The sequence below is a fragment of the Struthio camelus genome, chromosome W, assembly GCF_040807025.1.
Source record: "Struthio camelus isolate bStrCam1 chromosome W, bStrCam1.hap1, whole genome shotgun sequence".
Classification (NCBI taxonomy): domain Eukaryota; kingdom Metazoa; phylum Chordata; class Aves; order Struthioniformes; family Struthionidae; genus Struthio; species Struthio camelus.
Genome location: NC_090981.1, coordinates 66,153,927 through 66,177,743, shown reverse-complemented (window position 1 = coordinate 66,177,743; position 23,817 = coordinate 66,153,927). Strand labels below are relative to the sequence as shown.

At 46.8% G+C, this 23,817-nt stretch overlaps 1 protein-coding gene across 20 annotated transcripts in view; it reads right to left on the bottom strand.

The window, feature by feature from the left end:
• LOC138060891 (CBP80/20-dependent translation initiation factor-like) overlaps nucleotides 1–23,817 on the bottom strand; it is a 212,696-nt gene that overhangs the window by 120,281 nt on the left and 68,598 nt on the right. For 10 of the 20 annotated variants that reach the window (XM_068925327.1, XM_068925319.1, XM_068925322.1 and 7 more), the window contains 4 exons: nucleotides 21,503–21,625; nucleotides 15,715–15,788; nucleotides 14,680–14,784; nucleotides 10,831–10,906 (listed from right to left, as the gene is read on the bottom strand). In XM_068925327.1, the coding sequence (XP_068781428.1) occupies nucleotides 10,831–10,906; nucleotides 14,680–14,784; nucleotides 15,715–15,788; nucleotides 21,503–21,625 (378 nt within the window). The remainder of the gene's footprint in view (nucleotides 1–10,830; nucleotides 10,907–14,679; nucleotides 14,785–15,714; nucleotides 15,789–21,502; nucleotides 21,626–23,817) is intronic. The other 10 variants (XM_068925331.1, XM_068925333.1, XM_068925334.1 and 7 more) reach the window with 1 other exon arrangement.

Genomic DNA, 23,817 nt, shown 5'->3' with positions numbered 1-23,817 from the left:
TGGAATGTCTATTTTTTAGAAAGAAATTCCTCCCTTTATTTTGTTAAAAAAAATGGGCCTTTCACAGTGTAAGGAGAAATGGATTATGATGTGGAAATAGCCAAGCCATAAGAAGCATTTGCCTGACCAAAGTGGAACTGGACTTTTATTCAGGATCTTTAGAAATGTAGATTTTTCTCTGCTACTGTCATAACAACTTTTTAACTCGAGCAATACACCCCAACTGGCTTCACGAAAATATTCAGCAGAATTCAATGGAGTGCTGAGAAAAACCTCTCAGATTTCTAATCCTCTGGGAAAACATAGGAGAAAAAGATACATCACTCTTTAGAAGTTACAATAAAATTCAAGCAAGTGGGGAGGGGGGGGTTGGTTTACAGTCTATAGAAAGGACAGAAAAGAACAAAATAAAACCTTTCAGGCTTTCTTTAGATATTATATAGCTGCAAAAAAACAAACCAAAATTAAAAAAAAAAGGAAAGTCAGCTAGAAGCCTGAGAAAAGCCTGTGCTGCTCTTCGGTAGGTTTAAGCCAGAGTTCAAAGTTGTGATATTTTAGACGCCCAAACATCTACAGGACTGTTATTTATATGCCAATACTAGTCCCCATATCCAGATCAGCTAATTCCCCAGAAGCCCATGGTTCTCAGGTCTAAAACTACTCGTGGACTCCTAAAAAGCAACCTAAAGTTCTTGATGCTGCTGCCCAGGAACAGATTTTCCCATCCAGCTCTCAGATCCTCTTCTCTCGTCTCCTTGTGGCCCCTGGCCATGAAGCTCCACTCTGGAGAGAGTGCACTCACACTTCCCCTCAGCCTCACAACTCGGCCGCTTCACCTCTATCCCTTGGTCAACCAGGCCAAAGGACAAACTGCAAAGCAGTCTAAACCCCATCTATTTTTTTTTCTCTTCAGAACTGGCACAAATTAGTGCCTGGCAAATTGCAGCCTAAGAGACAGAGGTGCTCCAGTACCGAACATCAGCGGGCAGGTATCTGCCTCCCTCCTGCTGACGCCTGCACGTCTTTCCATGCGGGGTGAGGGCAACAGGCTGGATGAGGGACAGATGAAAAAAAACGGTAGCACAGATAAATGTCCCTATCTTCAAAAGGCAGTGTCGTCCCCCACGGAAAGGGACGGTGACTCAGTACTTGCACCACTGGTCTTTGCGGCGAGCAACCTGCTTTGGGACTAAGTCCCTGTCATGGTCCTCCCACAGGACCAGAGTCTAGCACAGGATTTTCAACAGATTCTCCAAAATGCCGGGGAGATGTGGCACCACGAGTGAGGAAGGCCTAGGCCATGGGGGCATCAGAGAAACATCCCACCGGTCCCCTGGGCAGCAGGTGCCACCTGAGAAACGGGGTCAGAGCACTGTCTCCTGGAGGGCCACGGGGCTCGGACAAGCTGATGATGGGGGCCGCGCAGAAACCAAGCGCTGATCGAGTTTAGCCCAAATTGCAGAAAAACATCTCCTCCTCCGTAACGCCAACGCAGGGTCCCACACGCCTACCGCAGGCCAGGGGACGGACGTGCCGCCTGACCCCGGCGCCGGCCCGGGGCGAGCTGCGGCAGTTGCAGAGGGAAGGGAGAGCACGGCCCCGGCGCGGGATGGATATAAGCGCGGCCGCCGCGCGCAGCGCGATTTGCTGTTTGGAAAAAGTGACACCCGGAGCCTCCTGCACCGCTTCCTCTCCGCAGAGCTTTGTTTCGGGGCTGGCGGCCATGCCGCGAGGCTGGCCGGGGCCCGCACGGAAAGGCCGCAGTGCCCTCTAGCGCCGCACAGCACCCCGGCCCCTCCGCCGTCAGTCCCTGTCCCCTCTGCTGCTACACACCAGCACCGGGGCCCGCGGCTCCTCGTCCCCATCTGCCTAAATCTTGACCTCCTCCAAACTTCAGGGGCTGCAAATAAGTCCCTCTCGCTCACTCTGTCGATGCTTGCTCAGTAACTTCATGACGCCAAGGGCTCCCGCGTTCTCTCTGAAGCAAACTGCTTTCAGATCAAAGAGAATAAAGACAAAATCAGCCAGTCAACCTGAAGGAAGAAGATTCTGACTCACGGCAAGTTCATAAAGATACTATGACTCCTTGGAGGAGTTTGTAATAGGTCTCGGCTCTTCACACAGCAGAGCAGGGCTTGGGCCAAGCTGGACTAACCGCATCAGTATCAGCTCCAGAAACTAGCCGTTTTAACTAAAAATGAATTTCCTAGCCCATCTGGCTGGGAAGAAACCCCTCCGAATTACAAGCTGAGTATAACCAATACCACTCTGTCTGCTCAAACTTGGTGACAGCTTGAAAAAAAAACAGCTTGAGAAGTGCAACTATTTCATTTCTTACAGTGTGAAACCAACTCTGAACTGTAATAATAACAATGCAAAGGGCAAAGGTCTTGTCCATTTGCCTGGTGCTTCCTGAAACGACCGTGTTTCTGGAGCTCTGAATCCACACAACTCTTTGTACAGTGTTATTGTATAGTCTATCATATAGTGTGGAAGACAACCATAATTTGAAACATCCACTGGAGTGCTATCCCTTTTCTGCACCGCTGTTAAAAACCACTGGTATTATAACCTGACTGAGGGTCACTGAGCTATTGTGCTCTCCTATCAGAGCCAAAGCTTGTCCCTTGCAGGAACATCCAAGTGGATGAACTGCACGGAAGACAAGCCAACCCTGGTCATGACTTCTCCTTTCCAACGCTTCGCAGACCATAACGGTCATCTGCCTTGCCCGGTTGCTGACCTCAAGGCTAACATTCGCACTGAAGGACTTACAGGTGACCAAGCTGGCCTTGAGTTCACTCAGCCCACTCCTTTTCCCAAGGAGATGGTCACTGTCAGTTGAGTTAAGTGTTGCACAAGATGGATCCCAGCAAGATGATATCCCACTGAAAGTCACAGCATAGAGGCTTTTTTCCCCAGCAGTGCAGATCCGACTTTCAATACATTGTGACCTATACTCAAAGTAAACCTTGGCTTTTTGACAGGGACTTTCCACAGCAGTTCTAGTGGTTACAGTAATGGAAAGACCCTTGGGATATGGGAAGCTGGCTTGGTAGACTAAAAGCCTTCTCAAAGAACTGTGCCACGCTTGCACGCAACTGATTAAATTCAGCAGGAAATGGGTGGGGAACGAAGACGACACTCCAGTTTGGGGCTCTCAGCAAGCTAGCACAACTTGGTCATATGCTGTGCTACGTGGAGGTATGAAAGACGTCAGGGTTACACACGATGAGTACAGGACTGGCAGGAGGGACACACAGCATAGGAAAAATTAGGGACGTAGACAGGGCCAGAGCTCCATGCAGTACTCTCTTCTTTCCAGTGGGAGAGGATGCCAGATAGTCAGAGATGAGAAAACCCCAGGTATACAGTTATGGAATAACCTGCTCTGAGATGGCTACGTGCTTAAGGCTGAGGAGGCTTTGTTTCAGGGTTTCTCCAGCAGTTGATCACATTGACCCAGTCCAGCCCTGCCTTTCTCACCCCCTTTTGCAAGTAAAGATGGCAATGGAGGCATATGGACGCTGGCAGAAAGGTACTTAAAGTGTTTAAGTCTTACACCTACGTTTATCCCATCCCCACTGTTGAACGCAACTGTTAGTTTTATGGAGGGTGGCTGCCTCCTCGCTCCAAGGAGAGCCGATTTGCAGCCCCCTGTGCTGGAAGGAGGGTGTACATACAGCACGTGCGTGCACAAGACCAGCCGCCCAGCACGGCGGCAGGCTCCCCTCTGCTGGCTGCTTCCAGCAATACCTCTCAGCAGCACACGTTTCTGCTTTTCTGCTGGAGCTGAAAGAGTAAAGCTGTCTGATACTTCCTATTCCCCAGCTGCAGTCTTAGTTTTGGTCTCTCAGCTGACATCTGGCTGTGGCACTGGAGCACGCAACTATAGACCCAGGCAGCTCTGGGAGTCAGGTGTCCTGGTTACATTTTGCTCCTGAGAAATAAAACCATCGCGCTCTTTGTCCTCCTGGCACCCAGGAAATCTCCAAGGCAATGCTAAGAGGGGTTTCCTATAGCAAGTGCTGGCTACACAGGGTGAAGTGCGTTCGTTAGCTTGCAAGGCAGTGCTGAAGAGTGAGAAGTTGCTTAGCAACCTCAGAGAGCCAGGAGACATCATCTGAAAAAATCCAGCTCTGAAAGAGAAGAGACTTGGGTTGGCTAAAGGACTGGCTGCCTGGAGAACAAGGACAAAGAAAGAACTGCCCAGAGGCATGACTAAGTGATCCTGGAAACCTCATGATGCAGTAAAAACAGGACCAGGTAGCAAGAGGGGATCAGGAGAGGACAAGTATTGCACTGAAGGGACTCAGAAGCCGCTGTATGGATGAGGAGGTAAAACAACCCCACCACGGAACCATCTTGGAGCTCCACAGGCACCAGAGACCATTGTGCCACTCCAGCCATGGTCCACTCTGGGAAGGTCAGAAATCTGCACTCTCCAGGAGTGATCCCTCATGCTTGCGCTGGACACTGAGCTCTCCGTCTTGAGCAGTAAGTCACGAAGACTGAGAGCAAAGAGAATGCTTGCCTAGGATTTACTTTTCTCTCCTCCGATGCCTGAGTCAGCTTCATTCCTGCTTAGACACCTCAATGTCTAAACACGTCTACATATCTGAGCACAGTCCATCTGAGCTCCTTTTAGGGTTGACGGGTATAGACACAGACATCCTTAGTTAGGAATCACCTGACCTTTTTTAGATGTCTACACTGAGATGCAATGAGTTGTGCACAGAAGTGTCTATTTCTTTCCAATGGCAGGGACCTAAGGTTACCAGCCCAACTACTGGCTCCTACCTTTACTCATACGAGCTCTGCGCTAAGTTCTAAGATTTGACTTGAAAGTACTTATCAATGAGAAGAGGATCCCAAGGAGACTAAGTAGAAAAACCTATTAGCTGCCTAAATTTAGGTACGATTCCAGTACAGTCACCAATCCTGATGCTTCTAAGCCTGCTTGGATGAAGTCTAGAATACAGACTACCAACATTCATAGCATCTTTGCTACCTTGCTCCTGCCATTCATTCAAGTTCACCCTCCCGAGCAGCCCTAGAATTTACAGAAAATGCGTGAATGTAGGCAAGGTCATAGCTGTTTTTTTTTTTTTTTAAATGTCACACTCCTGTTTTTATGAAAGTATTTACAGCTTTACGTCAAATAAGCTGGGAGCTTTCACGTGGACTGGACTCCAGATTACTATGGTTACCTCAAGCAGCAGTCACAGATTCACATTACCACACAGCTCTGGAGATGGCCCCTTCAACCTGCATTTAAGGAGGGCAAAAGTGACAGAAAATTTTCAAATCTGTCAAAGCTTGCTCTTCTAGGATGGTTCACATGTGCTAAGAGGAACACAAATAAGCTGCAGTCTCCCTTTTTCCTAAGAAATTGCACCACGGCTTCTCACGCAACAAAGCTGAATGGCAACCAGATCCATTAATCGCGCAGAAGTGAAACGATCCATTTATTATAACTCGACACGCATTCACAAAAATGGCCAAGAATCAGTAAGGAAACAGAAAGAGATGAGCTGCAAGGCAGTTAAGATGCCAAACCAAATGACATCAGTGCTGTGTCTGTGCTTCCCATTGAGAAACAGGCGAAGCAAAATACCCCTTTCAAGAACGTCACCTATTTCCTACGACTTAAAACACAAAGCAACGAGAAGCTACCTGATAAAGGCAGATCTGGACAGTTTGGGGAAAGGTAGGCCCAGCCTGGACGCATGAGTCTGGCAAACTGAAAGCCAAAAGCTGAAAAATGCCAGTTCAGCAACCCTCCACCACTCAGCGTATTTACCCCAAAACACTCTGCTTATGTCTACCAGTATCTACAGCACATTCCTGTGACACGCGGTCTCAGCTACCGGCTTCTCATCAGACCTTTTTGCAAAAAGTAAAGATGCAGAGGCAAGAGTCAGTCGTTTTCCTTGCAATTTGTAAGGAGAAAGGAAATAAGTCGCTGACGATCAGTGGAAGCATATTATGACCCAGACAGGTTGGAATCCATCAGAAATCTCTGCTGGTCTCTCTCTCTCTCTCCCTCTCCCCCTGCTAATGACGCATAAAGCTGGTCTGGCAGGCCTAGAGAGCTCGTACTCTGAGCTGCTCTCACATTTGGACATCAAAGTACGTCTGCACGTAGCCGACTGTATCACCACTGTTCTGGCTTCTATTAACTGACAAAAGTGATCCGTCTGCAACAGAAACAGGACTACCGGGCACCGGTTGTGACTGCAGTGAACACTACTTCACGATTACAGGCGTCGCCAACCCAGTCCGAGGGGGAAAATGCTGCTTCCCAGTTATTTAAACAGGGAAACTGCAGAGCTTCTGCCTCTTGCTGGATTATTGGTTAGTGAGAGACGTTATGTGAGTCTGGTTAATTTTGCCTGTTTAAATGTAAGCGTAATGCTGCACTCAGCGACATAAATAAAACTCACTGCTGTCTGCTCAGAGCAAACGCTTGCCAGGCCATGGCTGTTTGGAAAGGGGAGGTAGGTGTTTTGAGACACTTGCATTTGGAAACTACAGCAGCCTCCTGGGGAGGAGGAAGGAGATCTTGCAGGACGTGGCCCCTTGGGTTGTTTTCTGAGGTAAGTGTGGAGTATGCCAAGGGTTCACAGTCTCCAGATTGTCTCCATCTAGGACCATGGCATTCAACTGTGACAATTCCAAGCCTGAAAGCCTTTCCAAGCGTTTGCCAAAGGAATTAAAAGTAAAATGCACCGCGTAAGCTCCCCCCTACAGCTCCAAGCTATTCCTCCAGGACACTGAGCCAGTTGCATGGTCTCTTCCGTCAAACCAGCTGACCAGCGAGGTGAAAACTGAGAGGCTGATGAAAACCAGAACTTGCATCTCAACCGTGCCTCTCCAAAGCAGACGATCAGTCCTCCCCAGAGTGCAATAAAAAGCAGATCATATGAATGGGGAATACTTATCTTCAAAAGGCATTTTTTCCACAGCCACTTTTTGGCAGCACCTAGGTGAATTAGTGCCCAAGTCCCTCTACAGATCCCTGTGACTAAGGAGAGACGAAGAGGTTACGACTCGTGAGTAGAGCCAAAATGACGACTTCATGCCCTCTCAGCAATCGCAAAGGCAAAGTAAAAAGCCTTCACTTAAGTCGCGTGCACTGTGTGAACGAGATCCTCCAAAAACAGTGCCCTGTTATCCTCAACTGACTGTTATTTACAAGAAAGCAGATGCCCACTGCATGCACAATCTGTTTCATAACACTGACACTGCTGGAAACCAGTTATCCCAAGTATTGTGCGAACACAAAGGAAGGCGCGGGGCCACTCCCATTGTGCTCCACACTCATTCACTCACTGATTGCAACTGTCCCGCTAGAAGCTTTCCAAACAAGGTCTGTTACTACCAAAACCAACCACATCAGCTGAGCCTTGAAAAGATGTGGCAGGAGGAAATTTAAACCCAGAAATTGTCAATGCCGTCAAGAAGGAACAGGGAACGCGGTGCAGAGTACGGAAGCGCTACTGGATCTGCCTGGCTCGGTGTGTCCACGAGATGGCAGAGCGCGCCGTGCTGCTTCCTGGTCTGCCAAGAGCATCGCTAAGGAGGGATACACACACATCCTCCAATGTCAAAACAAAAGGCTGGGGACAAGCATTTTTCCCATCAATAGCTATGAAGAAAGAGAGTTTGAGGGAGGTTTTTTTTTTTTTTTAAATTTTTACACCTCTAAATAATATCACCAAATACCACAGGCCTTCCTTGCAACATTTTGTTAAAAACTATCGATAGATTCCAGCTGCAAAATTCAAATTTTCAGATTTTCAAATCTTAATGTCCAGACATCCAAAGCATTCTGCTTAACCCCTTGGAGGGGCCACTGGAAATATGAGCTGAGATACAGATAAGGACCTGGGCGTATCCCAGAAATAAGGTCTGGATTCATGCCTTATGTCCAGTGCATCAAAGGAAACCAAATTTCTAAAGCAACCTGTAAGGGAGATTTGCTCTCTCCCTCAAACCCGGTGCTCTTGATTAACTCTCCCACGGCTGAAGAGGCACATTCAGCATTGCAAAACGTTTGCATCACCAAATCGTACTCGAGAATGAGCCGAGAGGCCAGTCTGGCTCTCTCTCCATGCACAGCTCCCCATCAATTTAGCGCATCCTAAGAGACGAACAGGAAGTAATCCGAAAGCATCTGCTAACAAGCAACCCATGAGATTTTAAAAACAGAGAAAATTTTATCTATCTCTGACCTGAAAAGCCTCTTTTTCAGGATATGTCATAAAAATAACTGCAGCGTGGAAAGCTCCCTGGAAGCTGAAGGAAGGACTCATTTCCAAACACTCTCACTATGTGCCCTTCTACCCTCGTGCACAGTATTCCAAAGAGTCATTTAAAACAAGAAAGTGATAAACAGCAACACAATCACTGTCGGCGTTGCATGATTACGTTCAAATCCAGTTAACAATGATACGTCAGGATTAACCCAGCTGTCACGAAGCATTCCGCTTGTCAACGCTGAACGAGATAAATCCTCAACAACAGCTACACGGCTCTTAGTTCCCACAGGCGCTACAACTGCACATGCCTAGGTAAGGGAGTCTCTGAAATAATGTAATATTTACTCATCTGCCCAGAGGCACAAGCAAAGCACCAAATCAAACATAAATCTCCACCAGGTCTTCAAGGCAGGGCTTAGAGCCACCTCACTGACAATTAAGACCCACAAATAACACCGTACGACTTTGAGAGGCCACTAGAACCACTTGATAGATATAGATCCGCCTTTTATAGAGGTATAGATCAGAATTAACTCATTGCAGTCGATGAACTTAATCTAGTGTCTCAACAGGATGAGAGGATAACTAGACCAGGAGGTCCTGGCTTACTTAATACTTGTCCGTTATGAAAGAAGTTAAACTCTGGAGAAGAAGAATGTCAACTCCGGGCATAGAATATGAGTTTCTTTTCCGAAGGAAACTTCTAATAGCTTCTTCTAATCTTCTTTCTTTCTTTCTAATACCTTCTTCTAATAACGCAAGGTGCTGTGAGCAAAAGTTCACCGCAGCCTGCCTGCTCGGCACCCTCTCCTGAAAGGGTACAGATCTGCAGCCCGCTGCCCCAAGCCACAAGTCACTTACCAGGCAGGGTCCTTACTCCTCACCTGCCTTTTGTCTCCTGTCCGTAAGAGGTGATCTCTCGCGTAACTAAGAGAACGCGTCATATCGAAGGGAAAACGCTATCCTGAGACTCTGCACCTCTGCGTTTGGCTCACCCTGCGTGACCACTTACCCTCCCTGCACCATAGTTCTCCCTCTGCAAACTGCGTTCCTGTTTCCTACCCTCCCGGGGACCGAGTTCATCTAGCCAAGAGTCCTTACAAGAAGAGGGTCAGGGTTCATCACCAAACAGCACTTTAAATAAACCCTGAAATATGTAGCACTGGGTACTGAGCACAAAAAAATGCAGTTCTAGTGTGTCTGGAAACTCCCTTCAATTCTGTATGTAAAACATTTTCAATTATTCCCCAGGGAAAATAAACTTATTTTGCAGAATTACTGGGGTCTTTACTGTCAGCTAACCCCGATGTTTTCTGCCTGTGACCTAAAGTCCAGACACACTGAGCACATAAGAGGCTAAGCAGAAAACAGCTGCGTGCAGTGCTTCTCTGTGCCAAAGTTAGCAGTACTTCTCCACTCTTTTCACTACTTCATGCATTTATTGCCAGCTAGTTCACGCTCAAAAGAAATAGTAACACAGATCATCCCATGACTTGAAGGATGAGCAAGACTTTCTCTCACATGATGCATGAGCAAGAATCCCAGCGAGCTCTCGTTCAGTGCTGAAAAATCAAAACGCTACCACAGTACCTGAGATGTCTCGGTCCTTCCCTCTGAAGGCAAAAAGGAGTCGTTCTTAAGACCTAAAGGTGACCTCAACAAGAAGCATGCTGAGCACCTTCAGAAACATGCTTAGTCCAAGGTACTCTGCTCCTTTCAGGACTGGGGCATGGGAAAGAGAAAGGCTGTAAGACACTGACCAACTGGGACCATTTAACTGAAAGCCTCATCCTACCATTCCTTAGTGTCCGAGTGCCAAAGGTCATTTAACCAGAGCTACCAAAACTGATTGAAGAGGATAGACGTGGAGGAAAGAAAAGGCTAGAGGTAACTTATAAGTGAGTAATCATTGCATACACACATATACGCATGCTTCATGGTGGAATCATCTGAACCAGCACAGTCATTGACGTCTTCTTGACAGCAACTTATTTTGCAGCTGGCAAGTAGTTTGCTGCATTTCAAAATCTCCTTTCCTAAACTATGAACCTGTGTGCACGTATGTGTGTGTGTGTGCTTGTACATATATATATGTGTGTGTGTGCGCGCACATGTGCATATACAAGTATGAAAGCCATGTCCTAACTGTTTCACCTCAAGACAAGGCCGAAACTGTAATTCCCCTTGCCTAGGGGTAAGGTTCAGAGAAAGGCTCGCTGAAGCCACAGGCATGATTCTCTCTCACAAAACCTAAAGGATCATAGCTCAGGCTATCCAAAGTGCTTAAGAAATTAAACCTCAGGGAAATCAATGGAGTAACAGTCTTCCAGGATCTCGGATAGAATTTCTTAGCCGGAAGTAGTGGTGGACCCAAAATTTTCATAGGACTTAGCCACCAAATGGTAGTGAAGCCCCTATTGTCCTCAAGCCACTGCTGCCAGCTTAGCCCACTCCCCTGGCCCAGCAGCTTCCCCAGTCTCTGGGGACAATTTCGCAAGGAAAGGCAGCAAAGGGAGCTGATAGGGTACAAGCAGCACTGCGGACCGCTGAAGTCTATGACACCTACCTGCCACACGGGAAGGACTTTCTCTATGTCGTTCAAGTTGATGCTGTCTCCATCCTCATATTTCCCTTTGCCGAGCCTATGGCAGGAAGAGAACAAAAAAAAAAAAAGCATGTGAAACCTCGCTGGAAAGAGAGTTAATTTTCTATTGCAGCACATGGGGAAGATTAGTTCTTACTGCAGAGGACCCTCATGAAAATAAAGAGGCGTTCTGAAATGAATAAGCCTCCCAAACGCCCCCATGTGGCCACAAAGCCATTTCTGCCAAAGGAACGCTGTTTCCAACCCCACTGACCGGCACCAACAATTACCCGTTTGCCAGAGCATTAAAATGCTCTTGCTATGACCTGGTAGCATCTCCTGGGAGAAATCTTTAGGCAGTCTTGAGTGCTAACGTTAGGTGATTCAAGGGGAACGAATTCCCAGACCAAGTAAAACTAAAGCCGCATCCCATCCAGCCAAAAAAAACAGGGAAGAAAAACATAACCATAAGTGTTTCTTTTGAACTACTTCTCATTTTAGTAGACTCCCCAAAGTTCCTGTTCCCCTGCTGAGAAAGATGGCAGCAAGCAAGCATAAATTTAAATCGTAAACAGGAGAAAAGCAGTATGCAACAATCAAAACAATTACAAACACAAATTTTGAAGCACAAAAAATTGGTGAGAGCAACCAAGCACAACAGACCAAATACACAGCTGTCAGGACAATTAGCAAGCTTTTATTAGGTCAAGAAAGGAAAAAAAAACTTCTGAAGATATTATGGGCCTGCTACTGGTTGCATGCAGAGAACCTGCTAATGATTCAGAAGAAGCAAAAATCGTCAATATATATCACCTTCTGCATTTATAAAGAATCAGAGTGATCAATTTCTATCCTGCAAGAACGATAAAGTATTCTTCAGTCACTTAGTGACAAAATAATGTTAAACAAGATGCACTAGACAGCACAGCGGAGACCAGCACACTGAGGTAATCGGTGTCCAGGAGGCCAAGAAGAGCTGCTCTTGGTGGAATCATAGCAAATGGAGAAATCATATATTTCTGGGGAGATCCAAAAAAAAAAAATCCAGGAAAACACAACGTGCTGAAGCACCAAACTTGAAAACTAGTAAGCTGAATGGAGGCATTCATAGCTCAGCTAACCAGACTGCAGTCCCTGTGAGATCCTGGAGAAGTGATGTAGGACTCAACTGAGAGTAATAGAAGGCTGGAATGTAATTAACACGCTGATCACTCTGTTAGAAGCCAGGTGTGCTCAATAAGTGACTTTCCATCATAGGTCAAATAGTGACTTCAATTTACAAAGGTTACTGCAAAGATATAATTTATATAAGATATAATTTATACCAACTAATGATTAAAAAAAATCATCTACACTATGCAACTTCAAGGAACTGACTCGATGACAAACCCCCCAAAGTAATCGTCAATTGTCATCTAATGGTGATGTTTCCCTTGGGCTCATTTAGCAGGCCAATGCTATTCAGTGTCTTTGTCGGTGGTCTAGCACTAGATATAAAAAAATTAATGATGAAACTCAGTGAACACTGAACACTGTGAGAGTGGATTAAATGAGAACAGGACAATCATCCAGCTATCTTGAGACTGGTAAAAGGGGCCTCATCAACATAACTGATTTGGAACCAAAATCAGGTTAAACATCTCAGGACAAAGAATAGCAGCTACACGTACAGAACAGGAACCGTATCTTAGGGAAAGGCTGTTCTGGAAGGGACAGGTCGCACCGGACGCTACTTCACGGTGAACTTCTGAGGCTGGACTGTGGCATGAAGACAGTAAATGGAGAGGCAGCGCTGAGGAGGATGAAGGCAGCTTTTGTTTAGGGCAACACAGCTGAGAGTGACATTACAGTACTGCAGCTCGCTCTGGCACTCACATTTCTAAAAGAGGGTTGAGAATTTGCAGAGAGTATGCGAAGAACAAAACTGATACCTTTATACACCCTACCACGTGTACGGGATCAGCCTAAGGAACCAAATGATCCCTTCTGTGCTTACAGTGTAGAAAACATACTGAATACCGCCCGCTACACCTATTCAATACTGAGGGACATGTCCCTTTATTTATTTCCCATGTTATACTCTCTTCCTTTATTCTGATTTTAATATCATCTTTCCCCGTTTTCCATTCAATTTTTCATTTCACAGTTAATGTGTTAAAAAATCCCACTCAAGCAAGAGGGAAAATGCCTAACTAGCAGCCTTTCTGGAGATTCAGCAAGCTGAATCTCGTTCAGCATTAATTTAGTGTGGAAAGCTGACGAATACACAAAAGAGCAAACCTGAAAAAAAAAAAATCTTGTCTCTGTTTCTTCTATTCTAATCGGGTTTACTTATAACTTGTATTAACCATATCCTGAGAGATGCACCGTTTGCGCTGATGGCATAGGTTTAACCTAGAAACTTAGAGCTACTCACCTTGTTCCAAATATTCTGAAAATTGGTTTATTTAGCTGCAGTTAATGTTCAGAGTGCAGAAGAGTGTTATGCATCATGTGCTTTTGCTTCTCGTTACCTGGCACCAGAGTCTCCTGCACAGTTAAGAAGGCAGGTGCTGAATGCTAAGCTGGGGAAGGATCGCTACACGGCATGAGCCCAGATAAGTGTACAGCAATGGCCTGCACTTTGGAAAAAACAACTCACTAACAGATAAATTACTCTGAGAGAGGATTTCTATCACTACATACAACAAGAGCGGTACTGAAAAAAATCACTTGTAATTTTCTCAGCCTCCCGTTTTATACCTGTTCTTATTTTTTTCCTTCCTCTACTGAAGAAAATGACTCAGAAAAAAAAAGACAAAAAGCTTTACTAGACAAAATGTAGCTGTAGAGTAACTATATTTTTTCTTTAGCATAGATATTCAATGAGTTGCATCAAGAATGAGCGGAAACCTTGTGTCATAACTTGGGATAACAGAACAGGTAATACTACCCAGAAGAACAGTGCTGCCAGTGCATTAAGCAGTAGGACTCAAGAAGAGGGAAAAGGGACCTTCTGAACCGAACTAAGATCACCTCTCAACTTGCAGAATCTGCAGAGAAACTGCGACCCCTCTCTAAGCAACACAGGCGTCGCATTCAGTACACACGGGCACACGAACACCAGTGACGGTTCGGTGGACCTCAACTCCAGAACGAGACTGTGACACCTGGGAAATCCAGAAAAGAACAACCAAGATGATAGAGACTGCAAGGACTGACATACGACATAAAAAGAAACGTCAGTATGTATATAGTGCTTGACCAAGCACCAACCAAAGAGGAATCTGGCAGTAACATAAAAGTCCCTGGAGGTTTCAATCACGAGAGAAAGGAACTGTTTAATGTTTTCACCGTTTTACGCTAGGAGACAGTAGGTGAAATTCTGGAAGAAGCACTTTGATCTACATGGATCATTCTGATGCTCTGTTCTTCGCTAAAGTCTTGCTGGAGAGAACAACAGAAGCCCCATCGCTTACAAAAGTTTTATCTAAGATCAGCACTAAACCAGGATCTTTCTCCCAATGCTGAAAGATTTTTAAATCCACAGACCTTTGCTTGGACCCATCATGGTCTAAAACTGAACTCCACCAAGCAATACAAAATACAGCAAACAGTTCGGCTCCTGCCCAGAACTGGATGACAGAGTTAAAAAACAGACACTGCCATTTCTGATTCAGGAGCTCCCAAACCCCATATGTGACCTAGTGCCTCTTTTCTAAGTCCTCTGTATGAACCGTGCCACCAAGTTAGCTCGCCCAGTACAAGGCAAAAGTTATACATGTTACTGGAGAGAATGACCCTGCTATTATTTCTGGGGCTGGGATCCCTCTGTGCACACACAACACTCACCCTTCTCTGTCTATGTGAGGCAGCGGGTGTTTGGAGGTGTTTCGGAGCTTCCTGTGAAATTGGGTGAAGTCTAGTTTTTCAGGCTGTAAGTCCCACGTCGCACCACTAGGAGAGAAAAAACGGAGAAAAACAAAGACAGACAATACAACCAGGCTGAGGAGCAGAGGGCACGTCTGAGCCTGCAGAGAAGGAAGGCTGGTGTTTCTGGCGACACTGCCGCAGGGTACACGACACAGACCTCCAACCTTTACACTGCTGCGTTATGTCTCATTTCTTCAGCTTTTTGGAGATACTGAGCTCCCGTTGCCTGTTCTAAACTCATACGTTCGATGGAGATGTATGATGTAGTTACATACCTTGACAGCGACACTTGCTCTTTAAATCAAGTGGCTTTTGCAACAGGTACTAGTCTGGTCCACGAAACGCAGAGGCTCTGTTCCCTTACAGGCTGCCTGCTGCAAACGTGCCCTTCGTCGTCTGGGGCCCTGGTGCGAATCCCAGGGAAAACGCAACTCTCCTGCAGGCTCTGTGCAGACTCCCGCCATGCTTCAGGCATGGCGCAGGGAGATGCACACAACCGGATGGAAAGCATATTTCCCGGATTTGAGCTGTCACTGCTTCAATGGGGCAGCACATTCATTTTTCCAGGGCTGAACCAGCAGCTGTATAGTTCTTCGCAGCAGCAGCAGTGAAGCAAAACGCACGAGCACACTGCCAATTAACGGAAGGAAAAAACCCCAAATCCAGGAGCTGTAGCTCACAGCTGCTCCAGGCTCCCAGGCAGTTACAGTTAATCACATCAGTAACTTATTCAGATGTCTCGACTGCACTCAGCGGCCTCTCCTAGCACGTATGATGCTTGAAGCAGGTTGACTGTGCTTAGTGCCAGGGGCTAAACGGAGAGGTGGAGGAAGAGCAGAGACGTCGCCCTGTGCCGCAGGGCCGCCCTCCGTGAGCACCTCCAGGACAACGTGCAGGCAAAGGCTAACGGAGGGCACAGTCCCATCTTTTAAGAATATCTGTTAAACGGCTTACCTGAACGAGTCAAAGGTATTGGCTGCCCAGATGTCTGTGCCCAGCATGTCAAGGGAGCTCTCTTTGTTGCCATTCTGAAAAGAAGGGGACAAAGCGGTTACTTGGAGGAAGGGACGAAGCACTTTCCGGCCCAGCTGCGCTCCTGCACGCTAGCCAGGCTCGCGCCGCAGCGAGGCGGGGAAGCGTTACAGCTTTGGGCATGGGTCTCACCATCCCCATGGGGCTGCAGGGGCTCTTTTGGCCTTCCTGGTTTTACCAGCTGTTTGAGGAGGGAGGCAACACAAACGCTATGAGTTTTCTTTAGATCGGCCACAGCCCACGAGCTGAAAGGTCGGCTCGCCCGGAGCCTCAGCAACGTCGGAGCCTGGGTGCTGTCAACCTCCCAGCAGCAGCTGGGTGGCTGCACGCACTGACGTGGTAGATAAAAAGAAGTCTGAGGTACGTAATGATAGAAGGACGTGAGGCCACCGTCCTGGCAACCCACAGCCCCCTCACTCACTAAAAAAGGGTGTTTTGGAGGCAGGGCGTGACACACAGTTTCAGCCTTACGGACACACAGCTGTGGACAACATAGAGTAGACAACATTGAGTTTCCGCTCTGATTCAGGCACCATCCTTCTACCCCACCTTCCACAGCCAACGTGGGACCACAAGGCCTATAAGACCCACCAGAGCCCGGCTTCACAGCCAGGCAGGTCCCGGCCATGAAGACCCTCAACTGCAGAGCAAGTGTTCTCACCTACAAGGATACAGAAGACCAGTGACTGGCGACACACACGGCAGAGCTGCCCGGGGAACCTCTGAACCCCTCTACAGTTTACAGTCATGCTGACTGCTTTTTCAAGGAGCCCCGGTAACATGACTTCTCATTACTCAAATGAAATCTCGCTGTGGGATATAGCACTGTGCCAGAACTAACGTCGCCACGGCTGCAGGCTTTAAGATTGTAAGAGTCAGTGCTAGAAAGCTGCTGCACAAAACATTCAAAGGATCGTGCTGAGCTTGCCGATACATTTTTTTCTCTCTTCCCCAAAGGCATAAGCCTTTTACGGGAAGTGTCGGGCTAACTGAAATTAATACTTTGCTTTATTGTCTCATTGTTTTTGCTTGGCCTGAGATCAGCGCGCCACTCGTGTCCAACCTCCCCACCGAAATGCATCTCGCGAGGGCCTTTTGAGGAACACTTCTGCCTCAAAGGCAAAATCGCCCTCCGCCCTGCAAAACCCTTCCCGCTGCGTGCATCTTGCACACTGTCGACAGCCTTAACCATCAGACAGCGGCTCCTTCAGCAGCATCCAACCAACACGCGGAGGACGTGAGAGCCCCGGGCCTTACAAGTCGGCATGTGCCGTTCCTGCAATATAAACTGCCAGAACCTCTTGCACTGCCAGCAAGTAGGGAAATCTCAGTGTTTTAAGGAAAGGAGGTCAAGCCTGGCTCCTTTCCACCCCAAGAAACACATGTAGGGCTAGGGGAGCGTGTTGGATTGCGTTCTGTGGTCTTCACGGAAGAACGGCCTCGATCAGCTCTAGCTGCCTCGCAGGTTAAAGGTCTAAGGCTGTACCCAACGGTACAGTGTTAATTTGTCTGTTTTTCATGTGGATATTCTGGTATACACTAACAGGACAATTCCTTCCCCGAAGGAACGACAACAGCACTACAGCACAATCAGGCTGGGATTGTGAGAAACCCCCAATAAACTGCAAGCACCTGGAATTAGCATAAATTTTGTGAGGCGCCCGCTTTTTTCAAAACTGGCCCCCTGAAGCAAGAGCATCTAAAGCAAACACCTTACCCTGCTTTTCCTGCTTCGCAGCCCCTTTACAACCAGCAGCCTACCCAGAGCGATCCCACAAAAAACATCCTACCACCTCCACCATTTGCAAGCAGAAGAGAGGTAAAGAGGTGAAGCGTACCAGATTCTGCCAGGTTCATTCAAGAAATCAGACCTTACTCAGACCTATATGGGATGGACACATAAACGCATCAGGAATAAGGAGTCCCATATTATCAGTTGTCCCCACCATTTCTTCTCACATGACCCTGTTCCAGCTGCCCGTAGCTTGGCCTCGGACTCTTACATCTTGTACTTCTTCCACAGATTGTTTAAGCATTTCAGCCCAAATGGTCCTGCTGTGGAGAAATGAGTGTCAGAGAACGCGGCTGATGCATGCTCTCATTTCGGAGGAGCGTTTCTCTGTGCACTGACTGTGCAGAGTCTTCACCAGTCCAAGGTCACCTAGCAAGACTCTCTGCAAAAGCAATTTTAGGCTGTCTTCAGCAATGGGCACTACCAACAAAAGTCTGTCTACTTGCACACACAATGCCTTAGCAGTGTGGGCCCAAGGAACTGCATTTTAGTGTCATGCACAGCTATGCTGGTGATGGCTGGTCTCTCTGAAGACCATCTAAGCCATTATAAGCATCGATTAATGGTAGATTTACCATACTATTGCCGATGGCTGTCCTGAAAGCTGTTGTTTCTAATGCCGAAGGTACATTTACTGAGTTCAGATGTACATAAAATCATGATACACTTCCATGCTGATAACGATTATCAGCAAAGATTAGTATGAATAAAATGTTCCTTAAGTCCACATACGGCTTTCCTGTGAGACTACCAACTTTAAATATTAATAATAACCGGGAAACTGAAAACTCTTCAAAATTCAAATCATTTCTTAGTGAAGTCCCAGATCACAATTTGCACATGAACTGAGCAATCTTTTTCCAAAGAGAAGGATGTGCCTCTCCAGAGCCTACTACAGATGGCCAGATTTCAGAGCTATTCCCAAGACAACACACAATTTAGGCAACAGATGTTCAAAATACAGTTGCATTGCTCCTTTTTTTTGTTTTGGTTTTGGTTTTTTTTCTCCTACAAGGGGTCTATGGATTATGATTTTAGCTGCCTGGGACCGGCAGGTCAACATATCTCTGCACAGAAACAAACTACTAGAAACACATAAACCTCTCATGATTAGTTACAGAAGCAGAGCTTTTTATTTTCGGCAAAGGTAAGTAAAATTTCTCTCACCAAGCAGAGAAACTCCTTTTCTAAATACTTGGAGGCATTCGCATGCAGTGTAATGAAAATACAGATGTGCGGGTCTTTAGAGTTATCATCCAAAGAAGAACTACACCTTCTTGCAGACAGATGCCTTTCTCTGCACAGGGCCTTCCTGCGGACATGGACTATTTTAAGTACCTGTAAATGAGCAACCTACAGTAGGATTTCCCAAGAGGAAAGTATTTGGACTCAGGGAGAAAGTGCAGGACCACGTAACCAGTTACAACAAGGATGAGACAAATCAGCAACGAGCAGATTAAACAGCCAAGATTTCGGATGACATGGGAACAAGTTGCTAATGAAACAGTCTGGGTCATAAAATTGTTGACCAAGTTCAGCTTGGCGCAGGGCTTCTGAAGAGCCTGTTTGTAAACCCTCAAACAAAACGTGCAGCAAGTAGCCTCCAACGCCCTGCTTTAAATATGTTCAAATCTGGCCTGAAAGCCTTGGGCACCGATACTTCCTAATCTGCACCATAAGCAGGGGTGGTACAAGCTGTCCCTCGTAATTCCCCAGCGTCTCCTCTACCACAGCTTCAGGTCTGATCTTCACCACCCAACTTCACCACCCAGGTGAGCAGAAGCAATTCAGCCCCAGCAACAATGCAGCCGTGCTCTCCCTGCGGAGGAGGCCAGCAAGCAGTGGAAACTGCAGTGATGTTCCCTGCAAAGTGGTACCAAATAATCTCTAAGAACTGGATGGAGACCACAGGAGCTCTGAAGATGGGTCTAAGCTTTTAGTTACTGTTGGATACTCACACCTCCACTGGTCTCCCAGGCTTTCCCTGCTACCGCCGGGAGACATTCAAAACATTAGTTTCACTCCATAAAAAACGCACCTGAGCCAAATGAGAATGCAGTTTGTCATTAAGCTGTCAGTCAGTATGGTCATTTCAAGACAAATGTCTTCTCATAGTCTTAAATGACCAGTCTTTATAATATGTTTCTGCCCCAGTTCAAAGGGCACGGAGCGCACTTGCTGCAACGAGAACCGAAGAGAGAGCAGGGCAGCACCCGCACGCCAGGTACAGGCTACTAAATAGAAAGCTCTCAGTTTGGTACTGAGACTCAACATTTACAACCCCCCCCCCCCCCCCCCCCCAAAAAAAAAAAAAAAGCACCAATTTTCAAGTCCGGGGCAGGGGGAAGTATATATTCAAGAAAAGAAGTTACTTGGTGTCAGTTCCTCCAGGTCTGTAATTATAATAGTAATCAGTTTTAACTTGAAGTTCCCAGTGACCCAACCCACAGATTTAGATACTAATTTACACTGAAGAGGGGTTAGAAGTGTTGAAATTTAATTAAGCCACTAGGAATGATGACTGAGACACACTGATGAGAACCCCGTAAATACTCAGAAAGATCAGGGATTCAGTAAAAGAAGATCCTACACACACTATGCTTTAAACGCATTTTCATAACCTCAGTCCTCTGGATCCTGTGAGCACACATCCAGGTGAATAAAATCTACCTTTACCATTGCCTAACCACTGTGATTGCACAGACAAACATAGGGATAGGTGACCACGGCACCAGTGTGCAGACTCTGTACTTACGCATGCAGCTTCAGCAAATTCCCCACATAAAGTAGGCATTTACACGCACGCAGCAGCTTTTCGAAACCCAGCTCAACGTAACACCGATTTCTCTTACCGTTCCTCACCACTGTTCCCCGGCAAATCACTGCAAATGCAAGATCATGCTTTTCATTGCATGACTGCTGCAGCATAGGTCTAATCACTGTGCTTAGCACTGATAGAAAACAACACCAAGGGGTCAGCTGAGTCTTAGCACCACCCATGGTGTAAATGCAGGGATTACCCTGTGGGATGTGTTACTTTCTCAGTGCGTGTAAATTCTACGTTTGCCAAGACTCCCCTGCCTAACCTCCTTTTCAATCGCCTATGACCCCTGGCTGCACTTCGCTGGAAAACAGAAAAGAGCACACACAGGTAGAGCTGTCCAAAAAAACTCCAGTTAAAGGGTTTTTTTTGTTGGAAAATGGCAATTTCTCAAAACTGAAAGCTTCCACAAGAAAAATTCAACGGTTTTGGCAGGGGACACAGAAGAGGCCCCAGGTCTGGGTTCATGCAGGGAACTGACCTCAAAACAGATCAAAAGCCAATTCTCAAATTCCCTTTTTTCAGGGCGGGAAAATAAGTCCCCACCTAGTTCCACCGATGACTCCCACGGAAAGCAGCTGGATTCAAGGGCACAATTCAACACCGTGTATGCGGTGTCCACTCTTCTTAGCTAGTCCCATACAGCAGCTTCTTTGAAGGCTTCCAAAAAACAATTAAAGGCATCTCTTAATTTCCCAAAATTAAAGTACTCTGAGATTTCAAGAAAAAAAAAAAAACACATGTATTTCCTTTCACAGAATCACAGAATCGTTAGGTTGGAAGGGACCTCTGGAGATCATTTTTTTGCACTAAGCTAATCGGCTAGGGACTTCTGTCCTGATATTAAAGCCCTCGACACACCTAAGCAGACTCACGCCTGCCTGCTAGCCACATTCCCTGGTAGCCAAGCCACGGATGATGCACGAATTAGATAGCCCTCTTCGGCATAGTTCATATTTCACACGCTCACACCCTACACGGAGACACACTCGCACACACATCACGTTGCTAAGAGGACGCCTCCGAGGAACAGCAAGCAAAGGACACGACTTCAGCACTCTTCCGTCAGCTCGCACCGCCATCACTACTAGATATACCTTGGTCGAGTGACTGAACTGGCTGCTTCTCCCGCGGCTGCCAGACCTGGAGCCAGACCCACGCCTGGAGCCCGAGCTAGGCCGGGATCCTGAACTGCCACTGCTGCTGTGATCCCACTCTTCCTAGAAACGACAAACAGCTCGCTTTAGTCACGCGCACGCGGCCCCGGACCCGCGAGAACCGCCAGCCCAGGGAGCCACGCGAGCTGCGGCTCCCCAGCTGGGAAAAGCCACCCAAGTCTCCTGGCCCGGTGGGGACTTTTTTTTTTTTTTTTTTTTTTTGCGTGTGTGCTTTGCTGTCTTTGAGTCCTTCAACATCTCGAGGTCGAATTTTCTCATATTTACCGATTGCCAAGGGATGACATTGTGGGAGGCTTAAGTGAAGATAAGATTTGGCTCTTGTGCTTCAGTTCACCAGTCTATATAAGGGGGAAAATAATACTTACCTGCTTTACGCTCGTGAGGATTAATCACACACATTCGTCAACCCCACATCTTCAAAAACTGCTTATATCCTTAATTCCCCCCCACAAACCTAAATCAAACCCTCAGTCAGTTTTTCTCTCTGCTTAGACCACAGCTGGACTCCAGCTCCTCATACACCTGAATATTTGGACTTCGCCAGCCAAATGCATCAAATGAGTAACTATTTTAGTCTATTAAGCAGTCGTCCCTCACGTTCTGCCTTTCTTCTCGTTAACACGTATTATACTGTCAAAGAACCGGCAGGTTTCTTGTTCAGTCAGCGGCCCGTGGGCCAAGAGGAGTCATTAGGCAACCAGAGTTCGTGATTCCACCATTTATCCAAACAACCCACGTGGCAGCCGGGGAAGAAGGGTGGAGTTGTCAGCGTAAAAAGCTTCAAAAGCTTTGCTCAGAAGCTCGGGAAAGAGCTTTGAAGGGACCCAAGATGATTTTAAAAAACAGAAGTCGCAAAGCACAGCATGTTCATCCCTCTCACGTCTTCTGAAAACCTGGAATACGCGGTGAAGGGCTGGTGTCAGAGCTGACCACAATTACGCGTACGCAAAGCTGGAGTTTCACAGCTTCCTCTAACTCGACTTTCACAGCTCATGCCTGAAGATTGCATCAATTTTTATTTACCTAATTAAGCAGCACTTTGCTTAAGTGAGACCACATTAGTGCATCTTCCCTGCGGTCCGCACAGCAACTGCAGCGTAGTAAAGACACGCATCAGCTGACTCTAAGCTATCTAAGGCCACGTTATCCAGCTACGGCAATGTGGACTGTAGAGCACGTGAAACCTGAGTATTTTCCCAGCACCAGGGACTGGAGGCAAAATACATCACTAGCGAGTTCTCCGTGCTCAAAACTAGCAAGCCTCAAGCAAGCTCTTCTGTACTGTGACTGCCATAGCCCCAAATCAGCACTGACTGACGGAGGAGGAGGTTGAATGGCTTTAAAGTTGTGCATAGAGGAAATATGAGGGGTTGTGGCTATTCCCAAGAGATATTACACCAAGGGCTCTTCTTCCCCCCTTGCCATAGTGCCGTCTAAATCTCTCAATGGCCAAAAAACAGCAAGTGACACAAAGTTAAGGGAATTGTTAAACTGGCACCGAGGAAAAAACTGGACTGGTGCCAATCGTGAGATGCAGGGAGATGGCAGCTTGGGACACCATGGGGAACAGCATGTCTTGCAGGCATCTGGAGAAGTGAGAACAATTTCATTCGATGTGGGGAAGACACGAGCACAGACCGAAAAGACGAGAAATGACTCTTCACCTCCTAGCTGTTAGAGAAGGATCAGTGATGAATTTACTGTATGCTACACGCTAAGGCTGCAGAAAAGAGTATCTTGTTCATCTGTGTCGGTGATTGGTAGGTGCAATACATGGGCTACAGAGCCGACGTGGGAGCCTTTCAAGTCACCTCTAAAATGCACTCGGAGCTGTACTTCTGATGTTTCCAAGATAACATTAGAGGATGTATTTGGGCAGCTAGGAAGCACACGGAGGATTTCTTGGAGTATTTGGAGGAAAAAAATATTTGTTTTTAAAATATATTTCTGCTCCAAAGCTCCTTACGCTTTAAAAGAGACATTGAAATTTGAAGAAAAAAAAAGGCAAAAAAACCAAACACCATTTAAATGGTGGCCGCTTTGTAGAGCGAGTTGAAAAAAAAATAAATTAAGGGTATAACATCCCGCCGGAGGCACCACGAAGACAGACCAGTCAAGTCCACCCGTTGAAGTTGTGACTCACACTTTGAGTTTCTTCTCGACGCTCCTCGGGTAAGGCCAAGCCCCATCCACCCGCCAGCTCCCAGCCCTTTCGGAGTTGGTTAGATTTACAA